Genomic DNA, 21,955 nt, shown 5'->3' on the forward strand with positions numbered 1-21,955 from the left:
CAGTACAAAGGTTCTGTACAATTGTTCTCCTAAACCTCTACATAATTTAACCCTTTCAATCTCCATCCCAACTAATGTTTATATAGTTTATAGGAATGATTTGCTTGATTACCTCAGAGAAATCTGACTGTTGAGAGGGATGAAAGAGAGCAAAGAGTAGGGGTACAAATAGCAGAAAGAGAGGTAGTGCCACATCTCTTTTGCTTCCTTTTTTATTTGCAGCTTTCCTTCTCTGTCCCTCACATTTACCTGAGGTCAGGTGGAACAGCACTTAAGTAGAAAAAAAAGAGGTAATCTGAGTGTTAAGTTTGTAGGGAAACCACAAGCCTTCACCACTGAATGCCCTCTATATTCTCTGTTTTCATTCTCTCTCTCTCTCTCTCTCTCTCTCTCTCTCTCTCTCTCTCTAGAAATCACGCAAACACACATACTGTAAACCCTGACATCTTTACATTGCTGACAATGGAAGCTGAGGAAGTAAACATTTACAAAACAGGATATGTTCAAAGCGCAGAACACTAGCTGGCTCTGTTTTAGTTTAAAGAATATCCTGCTTGTCCTAAGATGCCCTCCTGGATCATTTCTCTCCAGCCTGTAATTTTACACTCAGTCATCTTAGCCCCAACAAAAGACTGATAGGGCAGCTTCACTGCTGAAAGATTTTCTCTGGAAAGACATATATGCTGTATATTTACATGCAAAAAAGTGGTTGATCTGTCTAATTTACGCAGATCTATTTTGACAGGGGATGACATGGGATGGGTCTATTCTCTCCAGAGCTGTCTCTAAAGCAATAAACTAAACTAACAAGGAAATTATTGAAAAAAGTGATAAAAGGAATAAGAGAGCAGAGTAACAAAGAGGGCTTCATTGTCTAATTACTGAAGGGGATGATAGCATAATACTGTATAGTACTAATAGGGTAACAAATCGTGTGGTGTTCAGTTTACATAACTGCTGAGTGACTAATCACACAAGATGGTGCCTTAAAACACAGAGAGCTATTGGCCCTGTACTTGTTTCTCTTTCTGTGGCACACACAGTCCTAAAAAAGTATAGCCATTTTGTGATTGTTTCAAACCATTTATCGAACTTTGTAAAAAATATATTTTCTAATGCCAACCAGCAGTCAAGGAAAATAGTCAGACATTTATGCATGTAACCATCTGTCATCTAGTGATTTATGCATCCCCCCCAATGTCAAGCACAGGCCCATACCAGGAGTAATAGTCAACTGTCACTACCTTCTCACCCAATGAGACCACATGTGCAAGAACATCTGACAACCCAAATGGCCACCTTTTGCAGAACAAGGGAGGAGTGAGAACCCGAAAGGGAGGGAGAGACAGAGAGAGAGGACTGTGCAGTCAGACTCCATCTGCTAATGTGCGTCAGTCCTGGACAGTTCTGGCACATCTAAAGAAGCCAATGTACTTCACACCAGGACTTCATCAATGCCACAACAGAAGGCATCAACATGCAAAAATGATTACTTTGTAGCTGGGATTGGCTCCATTTTCTGTTTTGTTGCCTGTAGTAACAGGAATCTGCAATAGTAGATTACCGATATTGTACATCATTTAGGATGAGCTGAAGTCAGACATGCACCTTCTCAGGCAAAGTTTGTGCCGAACTTTACCAATAAGAGCATGTAGCGTACTCTATAGAAACTAAGCCATGTGCAAAGGCCTGCTGGTTGCTGTATGCAGTTTTTCATTAAAGGTGGAGTACCACATTGGCCGTACATCAATACACTTCTGTCGGTAGGGGCTTCAGGCGCGACAACCACAACATTACCGCAATGTGACCAAGCCACCAGCCAGCCGTCCAGCATCATCAGCTGGGAGTGAAGAGTGAGGAAGAACAGAAGAGAGTGAGTGAGACTGTAAAAGCGACAGAGAGAGAGAGACGAAGGCATAGCCAACTAACTGCCATGTCACTGTTCAATCTACCAAATCAGACAAGGTTTTCACTAGCTAAGAGCCTTCACGGCTGCTATAACACAACAAGGAATTCCTGTATGCACAGCATTAATGGATGATGCTAGCTGTGTGTAGCGAGACGGCAAACATGACAGCCAGTCGAATAAATTCTACATCATGCAGGGTTTCATGGGCCGACGACGCCATTACATAGCTTGGCATGCCAAGAGGCCTTGAGTACATTAAAACCTGATGGTTTATGGTTCACTGCCACATATTTTTGTGGTGTAACTCTAATCTGCCACATCAGCCACCCAAGTACATGGTTTTTCAGACTGTCCGGATCTATCACATGTTGCCCTCTGCTCGAGGCTGCTTCAGAAGCACTGACGTGCAATCAGAGGCCTGCGTGCCTGTGCCAAGGAAGCACGGTAAATTGTCAGCTGACGAAAGACTGGAAAGAGTGTGTTTTGGGTTTGGCCCGTGGAGGCTTTAGCCAAGAGGAAAGCTCCGGTGTTTTCCTCTCCATGGGGCATAATGGATTCTCCCCGCCAATGAAACACTATTCCGGCTGGCGGACAGGACCGCCAGCCACCTGAGAGCCTTTCCCACAACACCCCCTCCCATGTGAGAGCCAGAGTCAGCCATCACTGGAGATCTGGGACAGATGGAAGGATGGAGCAAGGACGGTTGAAGAGAGGAGGAATGTGAAAGAACAATGAATAGGAGCAGATGGTATGAAAAAGGGAGGGATAGAGGGAAATTGGCATCTCTCTCTCTTTCTGAGGCAACTATGAAGAATCGTTGATTTCTGAGCAATGTATCTGAGCACCACCACCCATATCTGAATACACAACACGATACTGACATACAGACAGGTTACTATAACAACCAACAACAAAACGCAAAGCAACACACACAGACACATGCAGCTGCCCCCTTACCCACCCTTCGCTGCATACCCCTCCTCTTCTGCTACATCTGTCCTGGTTCACCTCTCCATGTCCTCGCAGACTTGAGATGCTCCCAAAGCAGGCAACACTGGCACACAGTGGCCATGAGGGCAATAAACTCTGGAACAATGGCCTGTTCATGATTTTATCAGCTTACACACATTCACTCATATTCCACACACACATTCGGTTTGCTGGCATCACACTGGATGTTCTGCAAACCTATTAAAGAAGTCAGTGGGGTGACAAACGTTTTGTACCTTCTCTCATTATCGTCCAGGTGAGCAAAGAGCACATTCTTGGAGATGGCCTTGGCCAAGGCGGTCATGGTCTTGTAGTCCTTTGGGATAACCTGTGTGTACAAAGCAGTAAAATCAACTACAGCAAAGTAGACTACAACACTATGCAGGTGGACACATGAAACAAACCAGCACAAACACATACTGTAAAAGGCCTGACTTCAAAAGCAGACTAAAATGAGTAATTAGAGAGCGGCATATTGGCAAACTCTGAAAGGAATATCCCACACGTGTGTCTGTGTATTTTTGGGAAAGCCCATCTGTTCAGGGATTACACTCAAAATGTCACACAGCCCTTAGAAATTCACGAGAGGCCTGAACTCATTCATAAAACATGCATTTTCATGTCCTAGGTTCTGTGGTGTGTGTGTGTGTGTGTGTGTGTGTGTGTGTGTGTGTGTGTGTGTGTGTGTGTGTGTGTGTGTGTGTGTGTGTGTGTGAATGGCAAAGTCTGTAGCCACAACAAAGCCACAGAAGTCTGTATTTATAAAGAGGCATCCTAGAAAAGAACTTAAGATCCTTTTACTGTAGGGTGAGAAAGGCAAAAGTAAGAGAAAAAGAGAAAGAGAAAGAGTGAGAAGACTAAACTAAACCCTTCTTACTGCAAAATAACTTAAAGAGGGAGAGGACTGTGTACTGTCCATGTGTGCATGTGTTTTGTCTCTGGTGGTGAGGGAGAGAGAGGAGGGGGTAGGCTGTAATTACGTTAAAGCAACAGATGTCTCCACATGAAGACGACCATGCAGCACTGTGCACAACGTGCACAGAAATACACCACAACCACATCACATATGAAATAAAAAGCACCAAAACTTTATCTATCGGCCGTACTCTGGCTTGGCTAGTGGACAGAAAAGAGAACGAGGCTGGGCTGGTCTGGCCTGGAGGTAGAGAAGGACACAGAAACCCAGCGGTAGAAGTAATTCTCATATTCAGATTTTAGGTCAACCACTTTATCATCCTACACAAGATCCAGCCCCAGTACTGTCAGTTAAATGTCAGGGCACTCCGCTTGTTACCAGCTTTTGAATCACTGCCCTTTTTACAGTAAATTGCCAGGGTGATGTTTAGGTATAGCCACTTGGGGGGGCGGGGGGGGGAGTTGGGGTAAAGATGGATTTCTAATGATTTCCCAGCTACGCCTACAAGCAGCCGATCAGATTTGGTTGCTATATTACATGTGTACTCAGTGGAACAAAATAAAGTTGGCTAGTGACAAGCTACGTATTTGCCTCCATCTGCAAAATGCATATTATTTTTCTTCAACAGCATTACACACAGCCTGATGTTAGCTCTGATACAAAGTTCTTCATTTAATGCCACAATAATCCAAAGTTAGAGAAAATATCGAACTCGATTCCCATTTTGTTCCCACCTTGTCAAGAGAGTGTCAACACTAGTTCCCAACAAGCTGATGCCAGCCCTGCAATTCATTCTGTTAATGTGCTCTCCGGGTCGACAGGCCTCACAATTTGTTAAGACCCATGGCGCTTTACAGCATTGCTCTTTTAATCAAATGAGCAGGGTTCGCTAATTGATTGTGTTCTGCGAAGATTTCACAGTGGAGTCATAATGGAATTGATGATGTAGGAAGATGTTCTGATGCCTGTGTGTGTGTGTGTGTGTGTGTGTGTGTTTGTGTGTGTGTGTGTGTGTGTGTGTGTGTGTGAGAGAGGGCGGAGGGCGTGCATGTTACCTCATTTTACATCAATGGCCAGATTAAATGGTCTCTCATAGTGAAGCAATAATGTGAGTGAGCACATGAATTAACTTATTTTTCACATGCGGCTGACGTGGCAGTGTGAGTTGTTGCTTGTGTGTGTGTGTGTGTGTGTGTGTGTGTGTGTGTGTGTGTGTGTGTGTGTGTGTGTGTGTGTGTGTGTTTGTATGTGTATATCAGTCCGTGAGATAGTGAGGGACAGTGAAGAAAATAAGGCTGGAGATGGGGGCAGGCGCGTTGCCACGACACATAACTGCAGCGTCTGGTAGAGACCTCAGAGCCATAAACACAGACGCATGTGGGTGTGTGCACACACCTGACACACACACGCACACACACATTGCATGCTCCAGTGACCATTTGATTACAGTGTGGTGACGGGGGCTCATGCAGTTTTGTCATTACCCAGCAATTAATGGTGTGTCAAGTTAATTACAAATGAACAAGCATGGCAATGATAAAATGATTAGGGTGTGTATGTATGTACAGTATATGAGTGTGTGTGTGTGTGTGTGTGTGTGTGTGTGTGTGTGTGTGTGTGTGTGTGTGTGTGTGTGTGTGTGTGTGTGTGTGTGTGTGTGTGTGTGTGTGTGTGTGTGTGTGTGTGTGTGTGTGTGTGTGTGTGTGTGTGTGTGTGTGTGTGTGTGTGTGTGTGTGTGTGTGTGTGTGTGTGTGTGTGTAAGTAAAGGTGAATTATAGTTTCTGGCAAACGAGAACCTTTTCTAATAGCTCTATTAAAATGTGAAATGGACACATGACAGGTTGCAAGATGACAGATAACTCTAACAGTCGCCTTGCTGTCAAGAATGAGAAAACAGTCCCTTTACTTTAGCTTGCTTGTGGTGTGAAGTACATTGGCTTCTTTAGATGTGCCAGAACTGTCCAGGACTGACGCACATTAGCAGATGGAGTCTGACTGCACAGTCCTCTCTCTCTGTCTCTCCCTCCCTTTCGGGTTCTCACTCCTCCCTTGTTCTGCAAAAAGCTGGCCGTTTGGGTTGTCAGATGTTCTTGCACATGTGGTCTCATTGGGTGAGAAGGTAGTGACAGTTGACTATTACTCCTGGTATGGGCCTGTGCTTGACATTGGGGGGATGCATAAATCACTGGATGACAGATGGTTACATGCATAAATGTCTGACTATTTTCCTTGACTGCTGGTTGGCATTGTCCTTTATCTCTCAACCATATTGTCCGTCATACTCTTTTACAAACTAGAGATGCAAAGTAAATCCAAGAATAAATAAAACAAAAAAACATCTTAATTTATTCTCAGATCTTGAGTCAAGCAGTGTATTTATATGCACAGCTTTCTGCAATAACCTGATTTCTTAAACAACATGTATATGAGGAACCCAGTTTTTATAATCATTGTAGGGGATTAGAAAAATCAAATTTTTCCAGCTAGAGATCTGCTGGAGAAAGCTGATTTGTTGGCCATGTATACTGTACATGTAACCAGGTTTCTAATCAACTTTTCGCATGTAAGCATGTGCATGACAAAGAATTAAGATAGAGAAAGCAACGCAGGGTAGCAAGATATCTGATTACATGTAGCGATGCATCCTCATATTCAAAGTCATTTAATTCAAAAACTGAATCAAAGTAGTTTCCAGAAATCAGTTTCTACTGATTATTTCCTGCATAACCTGATTTTTCCGAGTAACCAGGTTTCTTTGGCATGTAAATGTTGTAAAGGTGCCCTAAAATGTGGGGGTTAATCAAACTTTTGTGGTTTAGCTCAGTTAGAGCAAAGCAAATACGACTGGCATGAATACAAACAGTCATCACATCTTTAAATTCCATGATGAAAATGCCAATGATCTGCAAAAACCTGAGTGGAGCCTATCACAGTCACAGAGTGGAATCTCAGCATCTGTGCTATACATCACTTCATCAGCTGACTCACAAAGTGTGTACTTTGCTGCAAATAAATTCTGAAGTGTCCAAGTCTGTTCATTAACTGCTGTCATAGATTTACACAGCTTATCTCCCGTCCCACTTTCACGATGTTTCAATGAATGTGTTTACTATAGATGCACCGATAACAACTTTCTAGGCCGATTCCGATTTCCGATTTTCTTTGAGTTAGGCCAGCCGATACCGATTTTAGCCGATTCTGATTAAATTTTTTCTAACCACTTTACAGCACACACAATTTACACACATTTATTTTCAATCTTTTCTTTAATAGAAAATTTTGCACAGAACATAGAAAATTTTTTGAACAGATAATGGATCACTATAAAATAGAACTATATAAATTACTCCTGGTGTGGGAAATTTGAACACATCTAAAGTGCAAAGTTAGAACCATTTCCTTATTTATACTTATTATTTATTTCAATATCCAACTAAAAAAAATTTGATTTTGGTTTTTGACCGTCCCTCCACGCCCTACTTTTTCCTTTCAGGTGTTGCATATTGCAACCTTGTTATCTTCTGCCCACATGCTGAAGAATTTCCAAACAGCTGACATGTTGCAGGTGAATTCACGAGGTTCCTTACATGTGCGAGAATAGCGCGGGTACGCGCACACACTGCGGGAAAGTTGAGAGAAAGGAAAAAGAGACCAGTGATGCCACGTAACGCGTTACTTGTAACGCGTTAGTCTAGTCTGACCACTTTTTTCAGTAACGAGTAATCTAACGCGTTACTATTTCCAAACCAGTAATCAGATTAAAGTTACTTATCCAAGTCACTGTGCGTTACTATTTTTGTCATTTTCCTTAGTAAAAATATATATTTTTGCTTTCTTCTTGCGTCTCGGGTAGTGAAGTCACGTATGCGACATGTCACGTTTTCAGCATGAGGACAGTTGACGTGTACCACGCAGCGACACAAACGTAAACAACAATGGAGGGAGGAGAGAGATGCGCTCTTCTAGCTGGAAATACAGTCACTATTTAGAGTTTGTGTCCGTTAAAGACGGCAATATTAACGTTCGTTGTACACTCTGTGCTGGTAGTGCGATCTAGCTACAAAAACACTACGTCAAATCTGAAGAACCATTTGGAGTCGCAGCACTCATACAGCACTGCAGTCAAACTTACAGAGCAAGTCCCAGCAGGTGGAGCGAAGCAGAGGGCAGGAGGTGGGGGGCACCACCCAAACAACAAAAGCTGGACTCCGGTGCAAAACCAGTAAGTGGGGGAGAGTTGAAGAAGTTGGTCAGGCAGTATGTTGTAGCGGAAATGCTGCCCTTAAACACGGTTGACTCGCTCTCTTTCGTGCCATAATAAACCAGATCCTACTACTGGCCACGCTGAGCTGCCTCACAGTAAACCGGTTGTCATTTTTATGTTGAGGCTGTTACAGGGGTGTGTAACTAATAAAGTAACTTGTAATCTAACTTCGTTACTTTTAAAATCAAGTAATCTGTAAAGTAACTAAGTTACTTTTTCAAAGTAACTGTGGCAACACTGACGTGTGTGCATGCGTCCTTGAGAACTGTAACTCGTATAACTTATGTTGTCAGTTAATTGTAGCGTTGACCGGCATGAAATCGCCATATGTCAGACTGACCTGCCGGTTGCCGGTCATGGCCGAGCACGTGAAAACCAGCCAATTCCGGTCACCGACCGGTCTATCGGTGCTTCTCTAGTGTTTACATTTGTGCTGTTGAGTGGGTGTCAACAGAAAGACATCCCTCTGTCCAACAAATTAACAATGATCAACCTCAATGTCTTTGATTATACTAAACTGTATTTTAAATGTCTCATACTGGGGAGGGCTTTGGATAAGCCTCCTGTCACTTATGCACATATTAATTTAGTTTTTTATTGTATTGTTTGTTACTATGATGTATTGATTGTGCAAAACAAACAGCTTTGAGTGAATCTGCACGCATTGACTGCATTTAACAAACGCATTTGGTATGTAAAAGCATTTGGTATGTACTCGCTGTGTGCGCTGTTGTGTCTGTGATTGGACGTTTGCATTTGCATCCATCTTCCCAAGCTGACCTTGCGTACGTAGCTGACAGCGTCCTCTTCAGTGTAGACCTCGGCGCTGACCCCTCCCCTACGGCGCCGGGCCTTGACAACAGGGTTGGGCGGTGGGGGAGAAACCTCATCATCGTGTGAGTCCGATTGGCTGTTAGATTTCTGTCGTGCCATGATCTGCTTGCATTCTTCCTGTAAAACAAGAGGAGAAACAGATTTGTTAGAGGGACAAGCATAGAGAGAGGCACACATTGGGGGAGAGAGAAAAAAGCATAACAAAATATAAATAAGCAGATGGCCTAAGAAAAATGTGCCCAATTCGTAAAAAAATAAAAATAAAAATAGCTGCAGCTTCAGGCAAAAGAAGACAAGATCATCTGAGAGCATCTGTTATTATTTTACTTACACTAACAATCACATGAAGACGGGCTGATGAACCTCTCAGAGCACCCTTTCTAACCACAAGCATCATGTGGATTCCTAACCAGTTCAGACAACATAACAGGTTTGTATAAACACAAACTCAAAGAAAGTACAATGGGCGTGTCCTGGTCCTGAGTGCACGCTGTCTGGACATCTGGCTGCTGTGGCATGAAGTGAAAGGCATCAAATATTAATATCTGCAGGCTTGAAGATGCAGAGAGAAGCAGGCTCGGCCAGGTACTCTCCTCCTCTCCGGAATAAAGACATCAAAGAGGAGACAGGGGGCCTCCGGCTGCCTATTGTTTCAACTACTGAACACTCTGCAGGTGATGAATTATTGATAGCACACTTGATTAAGACATTAGCATAAGTACACAACAAAACCACTGTAGGCTTGTTAATGTGTGACGCTGCTGTGGACAAGGGCAATGGGACACCAGTTCGTGCAAAGGTAGCCAACATCCACTGCTCTGTGTATTTCTACACTAGTGTGCACGAGCAAGCTGGGCTTATAACAATGCTGGGTACATTTTAGTCTTGGTTTTATAACGAGACAAACATTTCTATTTCCTTTTTTTAAATCCACTACATTCGCTTTAGTTTGCAGTAGAAATGTTCATGATTACCTCATTATTGATGAGTTCAACAATCCATATATTCAAAAATATATTCACCAATTTTTGTTAAGTTCAGGACAGTCTTTCCTAACCGAGGAGACAATAATACTAATATTCAAATGGCTTTATGTCCTCCAGAAAAGCCTCTTATTATGGTAAGTGCTTAGTTGAACGACCATAGAATGTTTGATGTTGATGTGATCGACAGAAAATCCATCACCTGCTTTTGTATCATTAATCGCTTAAGTCATTTTTCATTCTCTAAATTTTGGAGTGCGTTGTATTATTTAGAGTACCGCCATTTTCTACGAAACATAGTGAGGCAACTGTTTTCTCAGTGAACCGGGGAGGTGAGAAAGGAAAAAAATAACACCGGGAGCACCTGGGAGCAGAGTGATTACTGAGTGCATGAGCAGGGAGCAGAAACTGCTGCTGCTTCACTCTGCCTACATACTGACAGGGAGGGAAAGACAGAGACAGAGAGGAAGAGAGAGACAACCTGTGACAGAGCGATCGCAAAGATGACAGAGACACAGAGAACCCGAGTGAGAGGTGGAGAGAAGAGGTGACGGCGAGGAGGCTGTCATATTACCTGAAAACTGAGACAAAACAAAACCGTCAAATCTCACGACTCTGCAAATTCTTTCTCAACTATCTCTTTTGATCATTCCAGCAGCATAATGTAATGGGGACGGTAACAGTAATACAACATGGCTATAATGATACAGAACAGCAGCCAGTTAGACACTTCAGCTTGCACTTTCACTCATTCTGTGAGTTGGTATCCTTTCATCTAATGATCTTTATGTCACAGACTATCTCTCTTAACTCCACTCCATTCTCTGTTTGACTTTGTGTCTCTCCTGCTCCTAGGGTTTGCTCACTGTCTGTGTAAAATGCAGATTCCCTCCCACCCCCACCCCACACACCCCACACACACACACACACACACACATAGACAAACTTCTTGCTTACGCAGAGTCACTGCCTGAGGGAACACAGCCAGCAGGAGGAGAAGAGAGGAGGTAGAGCCAGAGAGCAGCATCAAAACAGGCACACACACAATTTCACAAACACATGCACAGGCAGACTGCAGGGTGAAAGGAGAGCTCACATGCTCCAGCTTAATCAAGTTGGAAAGTTCTGCAATCAGGTAACACACCACACCCTCTTAACACAGCAAAGGCAAAGCCAAAACAAACATAACGCTTCCCTTCCTTTCAAGCACTGCAAATACATACATCTCGCTCAAGAAAAAAACTACAAGTCAGAATCACTATTAACACACACACACACACACACACACTCAAGCGCGGTAGTACCAAGCATCTTTACCTTGCAACAAAACTTCACACGCTTCGACAACAAACACAGTGTCGTATACTACTTGCTCCTGCCTGTATGAGACCATATAGGTTAGCTCCAGGAGGCTAACTACAGGCTAAATTTGTTAGCAGAGGTATTTACCATGGCATGGAGGGCCCCTGGCCAGGTGTGCTGTGCGTCCCTCAGCCTGTCAGAGGCACCAGGCATCAAGTCAAAGTGTGAGTGTGTCAAAGTGTGCATGGGAATCAACACACTTTGATCCCCATCTCATACACACCTGACACACATGCCACACCGCAGTAGCAGCATCTTGCCATACTAGCACAGCGACCGCTGTGTGTATGTGTTGTGGTGTGTGTGTGTGTGTGTGTGTGTGTGTGTGTGTGCGTGCGTGCGTGCGTGCGTGCGTGTGTGTGTGCGTGCGAGCACGCTCAGCTTTGAGGGTGTGTGTGTGTCTGCGAGTAATCAGAGAATCCAAGTTTGTGTGTGAGAGAGAGTGAGAGAGCACGAGTGGCAAAATGTCTGCAATCCCCACGACACCACAGCTGAAGAACAAGACTGACTACTGACGAAAACACTGATCACAGCAAAAAGCCCGTCTTTTCATTGCTCCTGCGCAACTCTCTGTCTCTGCTTTCCAGCCCTCACTCTCCCTCTCTCTCTCTCTCTCTCTCGCACGCACACAGTCACAATCAGGTGGCGCACTAAGCGGGCTCCTCTTGCTTCCCCACTGTCACTATGACAACTGGGCACTGTGAGCATCTGAATAGTTGGCGGTAAGTTGGAGCAGGAAGCAACGGTGGCTCACACCTTCATTCACACATGCACAGAACGCAGCAGTTCTGATGCCTGTTGACAGATCTCTGTCTCTCACACATCTACAGTGATTCAGTTCACAGAAGGGAAAATGTCACCATTCCCCCGCCCCATTCCCCCCACCCCTATAACTTCTGTTATAATCAAATGGAGTCTTGTGCGTGGCTCTATGACTCCAAACATTCCCATAGGGATACATCAATACGTCATCGTCCCATACATTCCCAGTGTGTGCCAGACACTGTTCTGTACCAAGCAGTGTCTTCCTCGCTCCTTACTGATTTCCAGCGCCACCCACACGCTTTCCTCTTAGGTCAGAGGGTCAGGCATCAAGTGAGGACTTTGTGTCTGGCTCCAACAAGTACTCATACTGTTCTGGACCCAATTCTCAAACACAGAAAACACGTGCTGCATGACTTTCGATGTCTCATACGTGTAAATGCAGCCACAGAGGAGGCTTCATTAGTCCAAGGTGAGCTGAGAACGGCTGCAATCTGTCTTTAGCAGCAGCAGAGGCAAACTTTTTCTTGCTTTAGCTCTTCTGTAACAACACCCAGGCTCGGGCATTTTGAGGCAGTGCCATTTATCATTTCCAGGGCTATGCACAGTACCTAAGCAACACACATCTGCAGTTGGTTTTTGCAACCATTTTACCTTGTTGCAATCGTATCTCAATCTGAGGTAGTGTAATTTTGTTTTTCTATTTCAAACATTTAATATCTTTCCAAAAGCACAGTGCACATATTTTAATACCCTGCTATTTATTTTATTTATTTTCCAAATATACTGTATTTTCCATTCTATTATCAGTGATATAAGCCTATGTCAGACTCTCTCCTCCACTCTCCCTCCTTTTCTCCTCTGCTCTCTATGCGTCATCATTGACGGCTGGGTGCCAGAGAGAGAGAGAGGACAGGAGAGGAGGGAGAGGAGACAGAGGACACAGACGTAAACAGGACACAGAAGCTCTGTAAAAAGAGGACTTTCCATTAGAAACACAGTAACTGTGGGTCAGAGATATACCAAATAATGGAGACACGGACAAAAGATGACATGCAATCCCCACACTCTCTCAAAAAGTCACTGTTATTAAACCCTTATCAATTCAAATTTTAATGATGGATGATGAGTCATATTAAAATGGCCACTCCTGTTTTGTTCATTCCCTGAACCAATTTGCACCAATACGATATGAACAAAAGTTATGACTAACTCTCATCCTAATAGCTATGACTAACCAATATTAATCAGCCCAACCACCCATCAGCGCAAAAGCATTGAACCCATCAGAGAGGCTCAGTAGGCTCACAGCACAAATACATCAAAATATCTGTTCTTCCATGAAGTTAATTTCGGATATTAGTTAGAAAAAAGGAAGCATTCATAAGCGGTTACCTTAGGTTGCCCTAATCCGGCGACAGAGACAATTTCTCTCTCCACTGTCAGAGCTGAAAGCATGCGAGTGAACCAAAAACAATGTACCACACAAACACACACACACACACACACACACACACACACACACACACACACACACACACACACATACACACACAGGTAATGAAGCATGGAGAGCTGATCCACCAGCAGAGCTAACAGTCTACTCATCACTCTGTTCCACACCATTACAGCACCACAATGGACAGAAAGTTTTCTGCTGTATTAGGACTGTGTGTGTGTGTGTGTGTGTGTGTGTGTGTGTGTGTGTGTGTGTGTGTGTGTGCAGAGCTGACCTCCTGGCTATGAAATGATGTTCACTCTCTATGGTTGAACACATACACACTCCTATCCTAATGGTAACTCTCCATTTATGACATTCTTTTTTCATTTTTTTTTACTCAACCCTCTCAAATCTAACTGCTAAAAACGTAACCATTAACACAACTTACACTCCAACCAAGTCTTAATTCTAAAATAAACTTCTGGGGACCAGCCTTTCCATCCCAAGTAATCGTGAGTAAACTGTTGTTACACTATGACGGCCAAGACTCATAGTATGAGCAAGACTCATACCTTGCTCCTTACATCACAAGTACAGTTTTCTGTGGGAAAAAGTGGGAGTTCTTTCATTATTAAGGGGTCGCTGTTGTTCACTGCTTTGAGTACGTTCAACCAATCTATAAGATACGTTTCACATCTATCAAGACTGCATCATGCATCCTATAAATCAGAATTGAAAAGGGAATTATTTAGAGCTGAAACTCTGTTGATGCATTATCAATGCATAGTAAATTGACAGAAAATGAATCTGCAACACTTCTGCTAATCAATGAACCATTTAAGTAAATTTTTACAAAAACTAGCTTCTCAAATGTGAATATTTGCTAGTTTCCTTAGTCTGAAATATTAAACACAATACATTTGGATTTTTGACTGTTGGTTTGACAAAACAACCCATTTGAATATGTCAGCTTAGGCTTTGGGGAATTGTAATGGACATTTTTCACTTTTTTCTGACATTTTATAGAAAATACTGATAACCGATTAATCAAGAAAAGAATTCTCTGATTATTCAATAATGGAAATTATTGTTAATTGCAGCCCTAGAATTTGTATGCAATCTGCTAGTAATACCAAATGATTCTACCTGCTTTCCCAATGCTATGCCTGGATGGAACATTAGTGAACTGCTCAGGCAAACATCCTTTACACACCTTTATTCCTGTGTAGTTTCTGTAGGTATCTCTTTAACCAGCGCATGAATTGGACCAAAGAAAGGTGCCAGTACCCTAACTCAGCAGTTGCATGACATGGTCATTGCATGTGTCTTGGAAATATTTATATTCACAAGTATATCTTGTAGGGATGGCTCCGAATAGTCGACTATTCAATGATTCAATCTGAGCCTGATTTGACTGCCAATCTCAAATCGTCACTTCTCTGTCCCAGGGCTTTACACCTTAGTGCTGTACACCTTAAACATTTTCTCTTTCTCTCACACCAACCACAGGTTAGTTAGGGAGGAAGGAGGCATGCAACGGGCAGATGAGAGAGGACAAAGAAGGACCACCAGGGAAACAGGGGCTAGGGGTCCGATTTACCTGTAGGGGCCCCAAGGTTGGCTGGGTAGGAGGTTTAGGCCCGGGTCACTGCTTGCCCCCTATAGGCTGATTTGACAGAATACCCTACTCCCAGCATGGTGGTGATGAGTGAACACAGAGGCTGAAGAAACCAATTATACTGTGCTACAAACCTTTGTATGGTACATACCGTTTGTGACGATAAACTGAATATTCTAGACCTGTGCTGCTAATATGCTGTTTGCATACACATCCCTGGCACACACATATGTAGATTGGTCTAAATAGTTACAGAGCAAAACAAGAGGAAGACTGAAACAACATAAAATAAACATAGAATATAGGGGAGATAATCCAAAGCTACACCTAATTCTAATGCTCTCAGCAGACTCAACAAAGAACCAAACCCTCCTGACAAATTGTCAATCAGAGGCCTTTGAAGGAACTGGCAGATTTGTTATGATAGGTTCTGGTGACAGCTCAATGGCTGGCAGCACAGAAAGGCTTCTCATCTTACAGGGGACGGCGAGACAGTGGCTGATTGACTGATCGACTGACAGACAGTGGGTGAGGAACTCTCTCATAATGCAATGTGATAGGATCTTTCAAACAGAGCTGATGCAGTACGGTAAAAAATAGTTTTACTCAACATGCTTTATGATGCTGAGGGACGGTAGGCACCAATATACTGTATAATCAATGAGGCACTGGCCTACATACAGTAGAGATGTAGAGACACAAAGAAAGAGGTCTAACTTTCTTGATGCAGTTATGTTATATTTTAAAACCAAAAACTGGGGACAAAATTAAGGTTAAACGGGTGTAGAAATACTTTAATTTAAATACCACTTTTCCTAAGATAGTTACAAAGTGCTTAGGCAGTCACATCATGTAATAAAACCAAAGTAATAAAGTAAATAAGTACAATAAATACAATATTGGAGCTGAAAACATAAGAATAAAAATAATTAATTAAAGTAATGAATTATTTTTATTCTTATTTTTTCAAACAGAACATTTATTTAAAAAATATTTTCATAATTGATTAATCATTTAAGTACATTTATTGTGTGATGGTAAACTATAATTTACGGTATATTGCATGTCAATAGTTTGTAGCTGATTCATTTCAGGGTTGCACAATACAATCTCTTTTAAATGTATTCTAAAGGCAATGAATGGATGCTGAAATGGGAATGTGTTTTATTTAATTCCAATTTTGGATGGAGAAAAGGAGGTAAAGAGCAATTTTGAGTGAGACGGTCAACAAAGAAAATGCGTGAAAAGAGCAAGAAGAACCAAAATATATAAAAGACGGGATACTAGTGGGTGAGACAAAACTTAAATGGATACATCTGCTGATGAAAGAGATGGGAATGAAAAAATAAGAGGCCGAGAGGATTAAGGGAGAAATTGTAAAAAGCCAGGAGTGAAGCATGAGACACAAACTTATGACAGCCCTGTGAGCGTAAGGAACACAGTAGGCATTGTGCCAACCTTAGCACAACATAACATGACTACAAACACATACACTATACAGAAAAAGGCAGAAACTGTTTAGCAACTGCTCCTCTGCAAGGGCCTTGTAAAAAAAACAAGATAGAAAGGGATTTTACTAAACCTGTTCACTTTATTAATGGGGAACAGAACTCCAAAATATGACAAAGCAACATTTTCAATGGGTCCTAAGTTTTGACTGAGATTACAGAAAAGTGCAGAGGCATGTAGTCACACAATTTAGTGCTTAGACTCATATCCAAGCACCACAGACACACAGATGGAGTTGAGGAGTGCGCTGAACATTTAGTTGCCAGTGCAGGTGGTATTTTCATGATCAAAGTGTTGATGGAGAAAGAGAGAGATGCATTTAACATCATCAGATGTGTTCTCACGGAAATAGAAAGAGGAGAAAGTCTTCTGTGGAAATAAAGTGCTACAAAAGGAACCAGGAATCTTTGCAAGTTGGTTCTTATAAATGGCGGTGGTCCTGGGATGCCAGAAAACACTGTTAAGCTTAATGAAGACGCAATGAGCCTAACTCTTTTTCTAAGATTATTTTTTGGGGCATTTTTGGACTTTATTTTTACAGGACAGCTGAAGACATGAAAGGGGAGAGAGAGGGGGGAACGACATGCAGCAAAGGGACGCAGGTCGGAGTCGAACCCTGACCCACTGCTTCGAGGAGCACCTGCGCTACCAACGGAGCCATCCGGACACACACAACGTTCCTAATTCAATAAAACATCTGCGGTGGAAGCTGCTCACTTGATATACTGAATGACATATCCAGACTCACACATTCAGTCCTGGCACATTCAGTCTAATAATCACTGTTTCAATATCTCTGCTGTTCATAGGAGAGCACAACACGCTTCTGTATTAATAAGAAACAAACTTACTGCCTAATTACAGGTATACTACTGTAAATGTAGTGTAACGCTACAGTAAATACTAGTGAGAAACACACTAACAAATAGAAAACGGCAGTTAAGAGATGTCAGATTACTTTCAAAACTCTGCTAAGGTGTCCCATAAAATGTATTTTTACACTATAGTGTGCCAAAAATGAAGGTTCACTACTCACTGAGATGCAAATTCCACAGTGAGCTGAGCTGATAGAGGTGGGGGAGATGAGAACACCCATTTGAATCTACTGTTGTAAGGATCAAAGGCATCATTACCATGCATTACTAGGCAGGATGAAAAGGAGTGAGACACCTGTTATTTTCCCATTCATAATGTCAGCTGAGTACCAAAGACATGTTATTATGTCAAAACAAAAGTTAAAACTAGTCAGACTAATGATTGTATGCCCTCAAGTTTGTGTGTGTGTGTGTGTGTGTGTGTGTGTGTGTGTGTGTGTGTGTGTGTGTGTTAAAAGAGAGACACCAAATAGAAACCAAGATAGAAAGAAAGAAAGTTAGAAAATGAAGTATGTATGTATGTGGAGGAAGACAGGAAAAAACATAACATCAAAGAACAAAACTGTGAGAGCGGACGATGGAGAAACCGAGACAGAGAAAAAAGATTTTCAAGATAAGCTTGAGAATGCCGTATGAAATGGATCCTGTGCAGATATGAGGTTAGGTTATGTCTGGCAAAGGGGGAGAAAGAATACCACGGTGATCTAATTGGCACACAAAAAGAAACTTGAACACATTAGAGGAGAGATGGAATTAACTTTGTAAATAAAGGGACTCATTCAACACAGGATAGACTACAGTCTATCTATCCTCTACTGTTGCCTAGGTTACCGCCTCTAGTGGGCGTCGAGTGACGAAAATGGCTGAGAGCGAAGAAAGAGAAACAAAGACAAACATAGAGGGTGATGTGCAGGAGAAAATGTGACGACAAAGTGCATTTTCTGTTGAGAACAAGAGCTTCAGAGACAATACCTGACACCTTGATTCAACAAAATTCTTAAAGTTCCATATGTTTTGGATTTAAAAATGGTCTTCCACTACTGGAACACTGATAAAGGTTAATAACAATACAAGATAGAAAATGAAATCCAGAATAAATAGACATAAATGGACCAAATACAGTCCTCAAAGTTACCCTGCGCAGGGGGAAAGGAGCACTATAAGCCTCTTAAATAACTGGGACATCACAAAAACAAATATGGCCTTTTCCAATTCCACAAATGACTGATCTAACATCACAAGCCCAGATTTAGAAGGCTTGCCTGGAATAGTGTTGGGCAACTGTGGACCCTAGAGGGCTAAAAGGCTGAAGTCTTTTTTTTTTTATTCTAACAACTTGTATACGCCAGGTGATTTAATTTCAAGCCCTGCTCCTTAAGCCATACTTTAGACCCTTGCTACCCTAATATATGCTTTTTAAGCATCAATGATAACATATGATCATAGTGTCATTATGTGCATGTGCAAACACATTCTAAGTTTAAGATGACAGCCTCACGGTGTGAATCAAGTATCTTTTTTTGGAAGTCAAAAATTGTTGGGGAAACCTGAACTAATTAAAAACACTGCGACAGTGTCAGATGTGTCTTCCATTTGAGTCCTCTTGATAGTGGGGCACTTTTTTTTTAAGCAAAACTCCAAATCTCATTTCCTATATAGATAATATATATTATATATATATATATATATATATATATATATATATATATATTAAATATTAAATATTAATATTAAATATTATAAATAATATTCCCTGTCATGTAAACAGAAATATTATGCGGAGCTGTTAGTTTTGCAATCATGTAAGCAGTCAGACGATTGCTTTTTAAATAACAGTATTTGATGTCACATGTAAAGGGGGGAGATTTGGGAGTGAAACCAAAAATTAGAATAGAAAAAAACAACTCTGAGGACACTATAATCAGAGCCTACAGGGTGATTCCGAGGTGGGGATGGGGCTGAGTAAATGCTATATGTAAGCAACAGCAGTAGAGATAGTGTGTTGAAAAGTGTAGCTGCGGTCGCACAGGCAGCAAGATTGAGCAGAGCATGACATACATTACGTTATTGCACAGGGTGTGAGAGATATGTACTGCAGTGAGTGGAGCATGTCACATGCAATAATGTTTCCCACCTAACAATGCATTATCTTTCACCAGCCACTTGTACACAATGCAATGTCGCCTCTGGACACCAAAGCCCAGTTTCAGGAAAATAAAGGCCCATGTGTACTATAGCCAGTTTATCTATGCTATCTATTTAGATAATGTAAGAAATATAAAATGATCTTCCTCTCTCTTATATTTCCTTCTCGAAGAACTTGTAAATGATTTTCATACAACCTGCTCTGCATATGTTAAACATAAACGGGTTTTGATCACAACAGAAAAGCTTTGATGGTGGCCGGGTTGGCTCAGTGGTAGAGCAGGCGCACATATACTGAGAGGTTTATGCCTCGACGCAGAGGTCCAGGGTTTGAATTTGACCTGTGACAATTTCCTGCATGTCTTCCCCCTTTCTCACCTAGTTGTCCTGTCAAATATCAAAGGGGGGGAAAAGCCCAAAAAATAATCTTTAAAAAATAAAATTTGGTTTGTCATTTGTTGTTGAGCTAGAAAACACAGTGTGCAAGCGTGCAGTCATATTACAGCATGAATCACTTGTAACTTGCTACTGTATGCTTCTGTTGAGCTCCATCACATCTATTAGTATTCATGCTGCTTCTCTGACTATGCAGCATTACAGTCCCCACTAACAGCAGCAGAAGCTCCACTAGCAATGCTGTCTCCTTGGCCAAAGAGCTCTGCGAGGATCACTGCTCCAGATTCTTACAGCAGACAGATGCAAACACATAAAGAAGTCTGTAGGACATATTAAAGAGAACAGTCTAGCCTTCATTTGGAACTTTTTGTTGGTTCTGTCCTGAAAACCTAGATTTAATATGTTCTAGGTGCAGATTGTTGTAAATAAGGGTTTGATTGGTCTGTATAGATAAATAAATACCAGGACAATACATTAATAAATATAATTCACTATACATCATTACTTGTATAACATGATGAAGTCTTTGATTTTTCAGATTTTTTTTAAATCAGATGACTCTCACATGCTAGCACAGACGCACACATCCCAGCAGCAAGCATGGTGACCCTCCTCTGGGCATCAGGATGCTGAACTTCAGCCCTGCTATATCTGATGGTGCTTCACAATCACTTCTCTTGTTGGAGACTACTATCTAAAGCCTAAACTCTCCTCAGGGCAACCAGCGACAGCCTACAGCTCCCTCTCATACACCTTTGTGACCTATTTCTAGCAGGAGTGAAAGAGTAGAGCCCATTGTTTAAACAAATAAAAATCATATGATCAAACTACCCATCTGTGCTTCTGCCTGATCAAAGACAAGCGTTGGGAAAGAACATCCACCGAGGCTAAACTCTGGGAAACCTTATTTTGGAGAAAACTTAACTTGCATATTAGGCACAATAACAATTGACATATATACATATGTAAATCCTATGATCCTTTATAAAAAAAAAGCTGAAAAAACTGATAGTATTAGCCTTCTTATAACTTTAAATCAGCAGTATGGTGTGCCTGCTAGTAGATTGAAAGGTATTTAGCTCAAAAATCACCTAATAAATATAGCAGGAGTCAGTGAAGCAACTTTCATGTAAAAAGCATCTTGCCACTGTAGAGGTGCCAGTCGGAGCCAACACATTTGCTTAAAAGAGACAGACACAAAAACACACTGTTTGTCAGCCACAATGAATGTGCTACAGAGGTTGCCCTGTTTGACCTGTTTTCTAGCTATGATCTTTCTTTTCCCTCTTCTTGCAAAAGCCTACTCTAATCTCTGTAGCTATTATTAAATGAATGTGTCACCTCTTGTGTCTCTCTGCTCGTAGACAGACAAGCCGATACAAACAGTTTGTTCCCCGAGCCTGCAAACAGGACACTGGCCTTTTATGGGTGCTCCTCTCACATTCCCTAATGGATTCTCCTATTATAGGATGAAAAATGAAAGCTCTTTTATAACAGTTTGAGCACAGTCTGTTATTTTAACACAGTAACTAACTGGGATGTTCTCTGTCTGCTCATATGTGATGGTGTTACAAACATCGGTTGAAGAGATACAATGTAACAAACAAATAAAACAGTGTTTGTGCACAGTGCACGGTACACATGAAATAGCAGCACACTTGATGAGGTGTGTATTTTTTACACATGCAAGTATCCACAACATTAAAACAGCATTACAGCGTGTAACTGAGCCTGTAATAACCTTGTGTCATTTATAGACTATTTTATTTACATAGGCTGTATTGTGAAATATTGATATCAGAGAAATCAGACAAGAAATCCCTACTTGGTAACTGGCACACACTGCAATGAACATTCATGTCATATATTGTATTTAGGTTTAAAGTACATTATAATTACCAACTTCAAGCTCACCACACAAGATTTCAGGCAACACGGAGCCTCCACATAA

The 21,955-nt window shown here is 41.7% G+C and overlaps 1 protein-coding gene across 5 annotated transcripts in view; it reads right to left on the reverse strand.

Moving 5' to 3' along the window:
• Positions 1-21,955, reverse strand: part of prkar1b (protein kinase, cAMP-dependent, regulatory, type I, beta) — a 73,806-nt gene that overhangs the window by 50,212 nt on the left and 1,639 nt on the right. For 3 of the 5 annotated variants that reach the window (XM_028599379.1, XM_028599383.1, XM_028599381.1), the window contains exons 3-4: positions 8,860-9,030; positions 3,136-3,227 (exon numbers count right to left, since the gene is read on the reverse strand). In XM_028599379.1, coding sequence (XP_028455180.1) covers positions 3,136-3,227; positions 8,860-9,030 — 263 coding nt within the window. Of the gene's footprint in view, positions 1-3,135; positions 3,228-8,859; positions 9,031-11,345; positions 11,420-21,955 lie in introns of those variants that run through there. The other 2 variants (XM_028599382.1, XM_028599384.1) reach the window with 2 other exon arrangements.

This window comes from Perca flavescens, chromosome 15 (assembly GCF_004354835.1).
Source record: "Perca flavescens isolate YP-PL-M2 chromosome 15, PFLA_1.0, whole genome shotgun sequence".
In the NCBI taxonomy this organism is placed as follows: domain Eukaryota; kingdom Metazoa; phylum Chordata; class Actinopteri; order Perciformes; family Percidae; genus Perca; species Perca flavescens.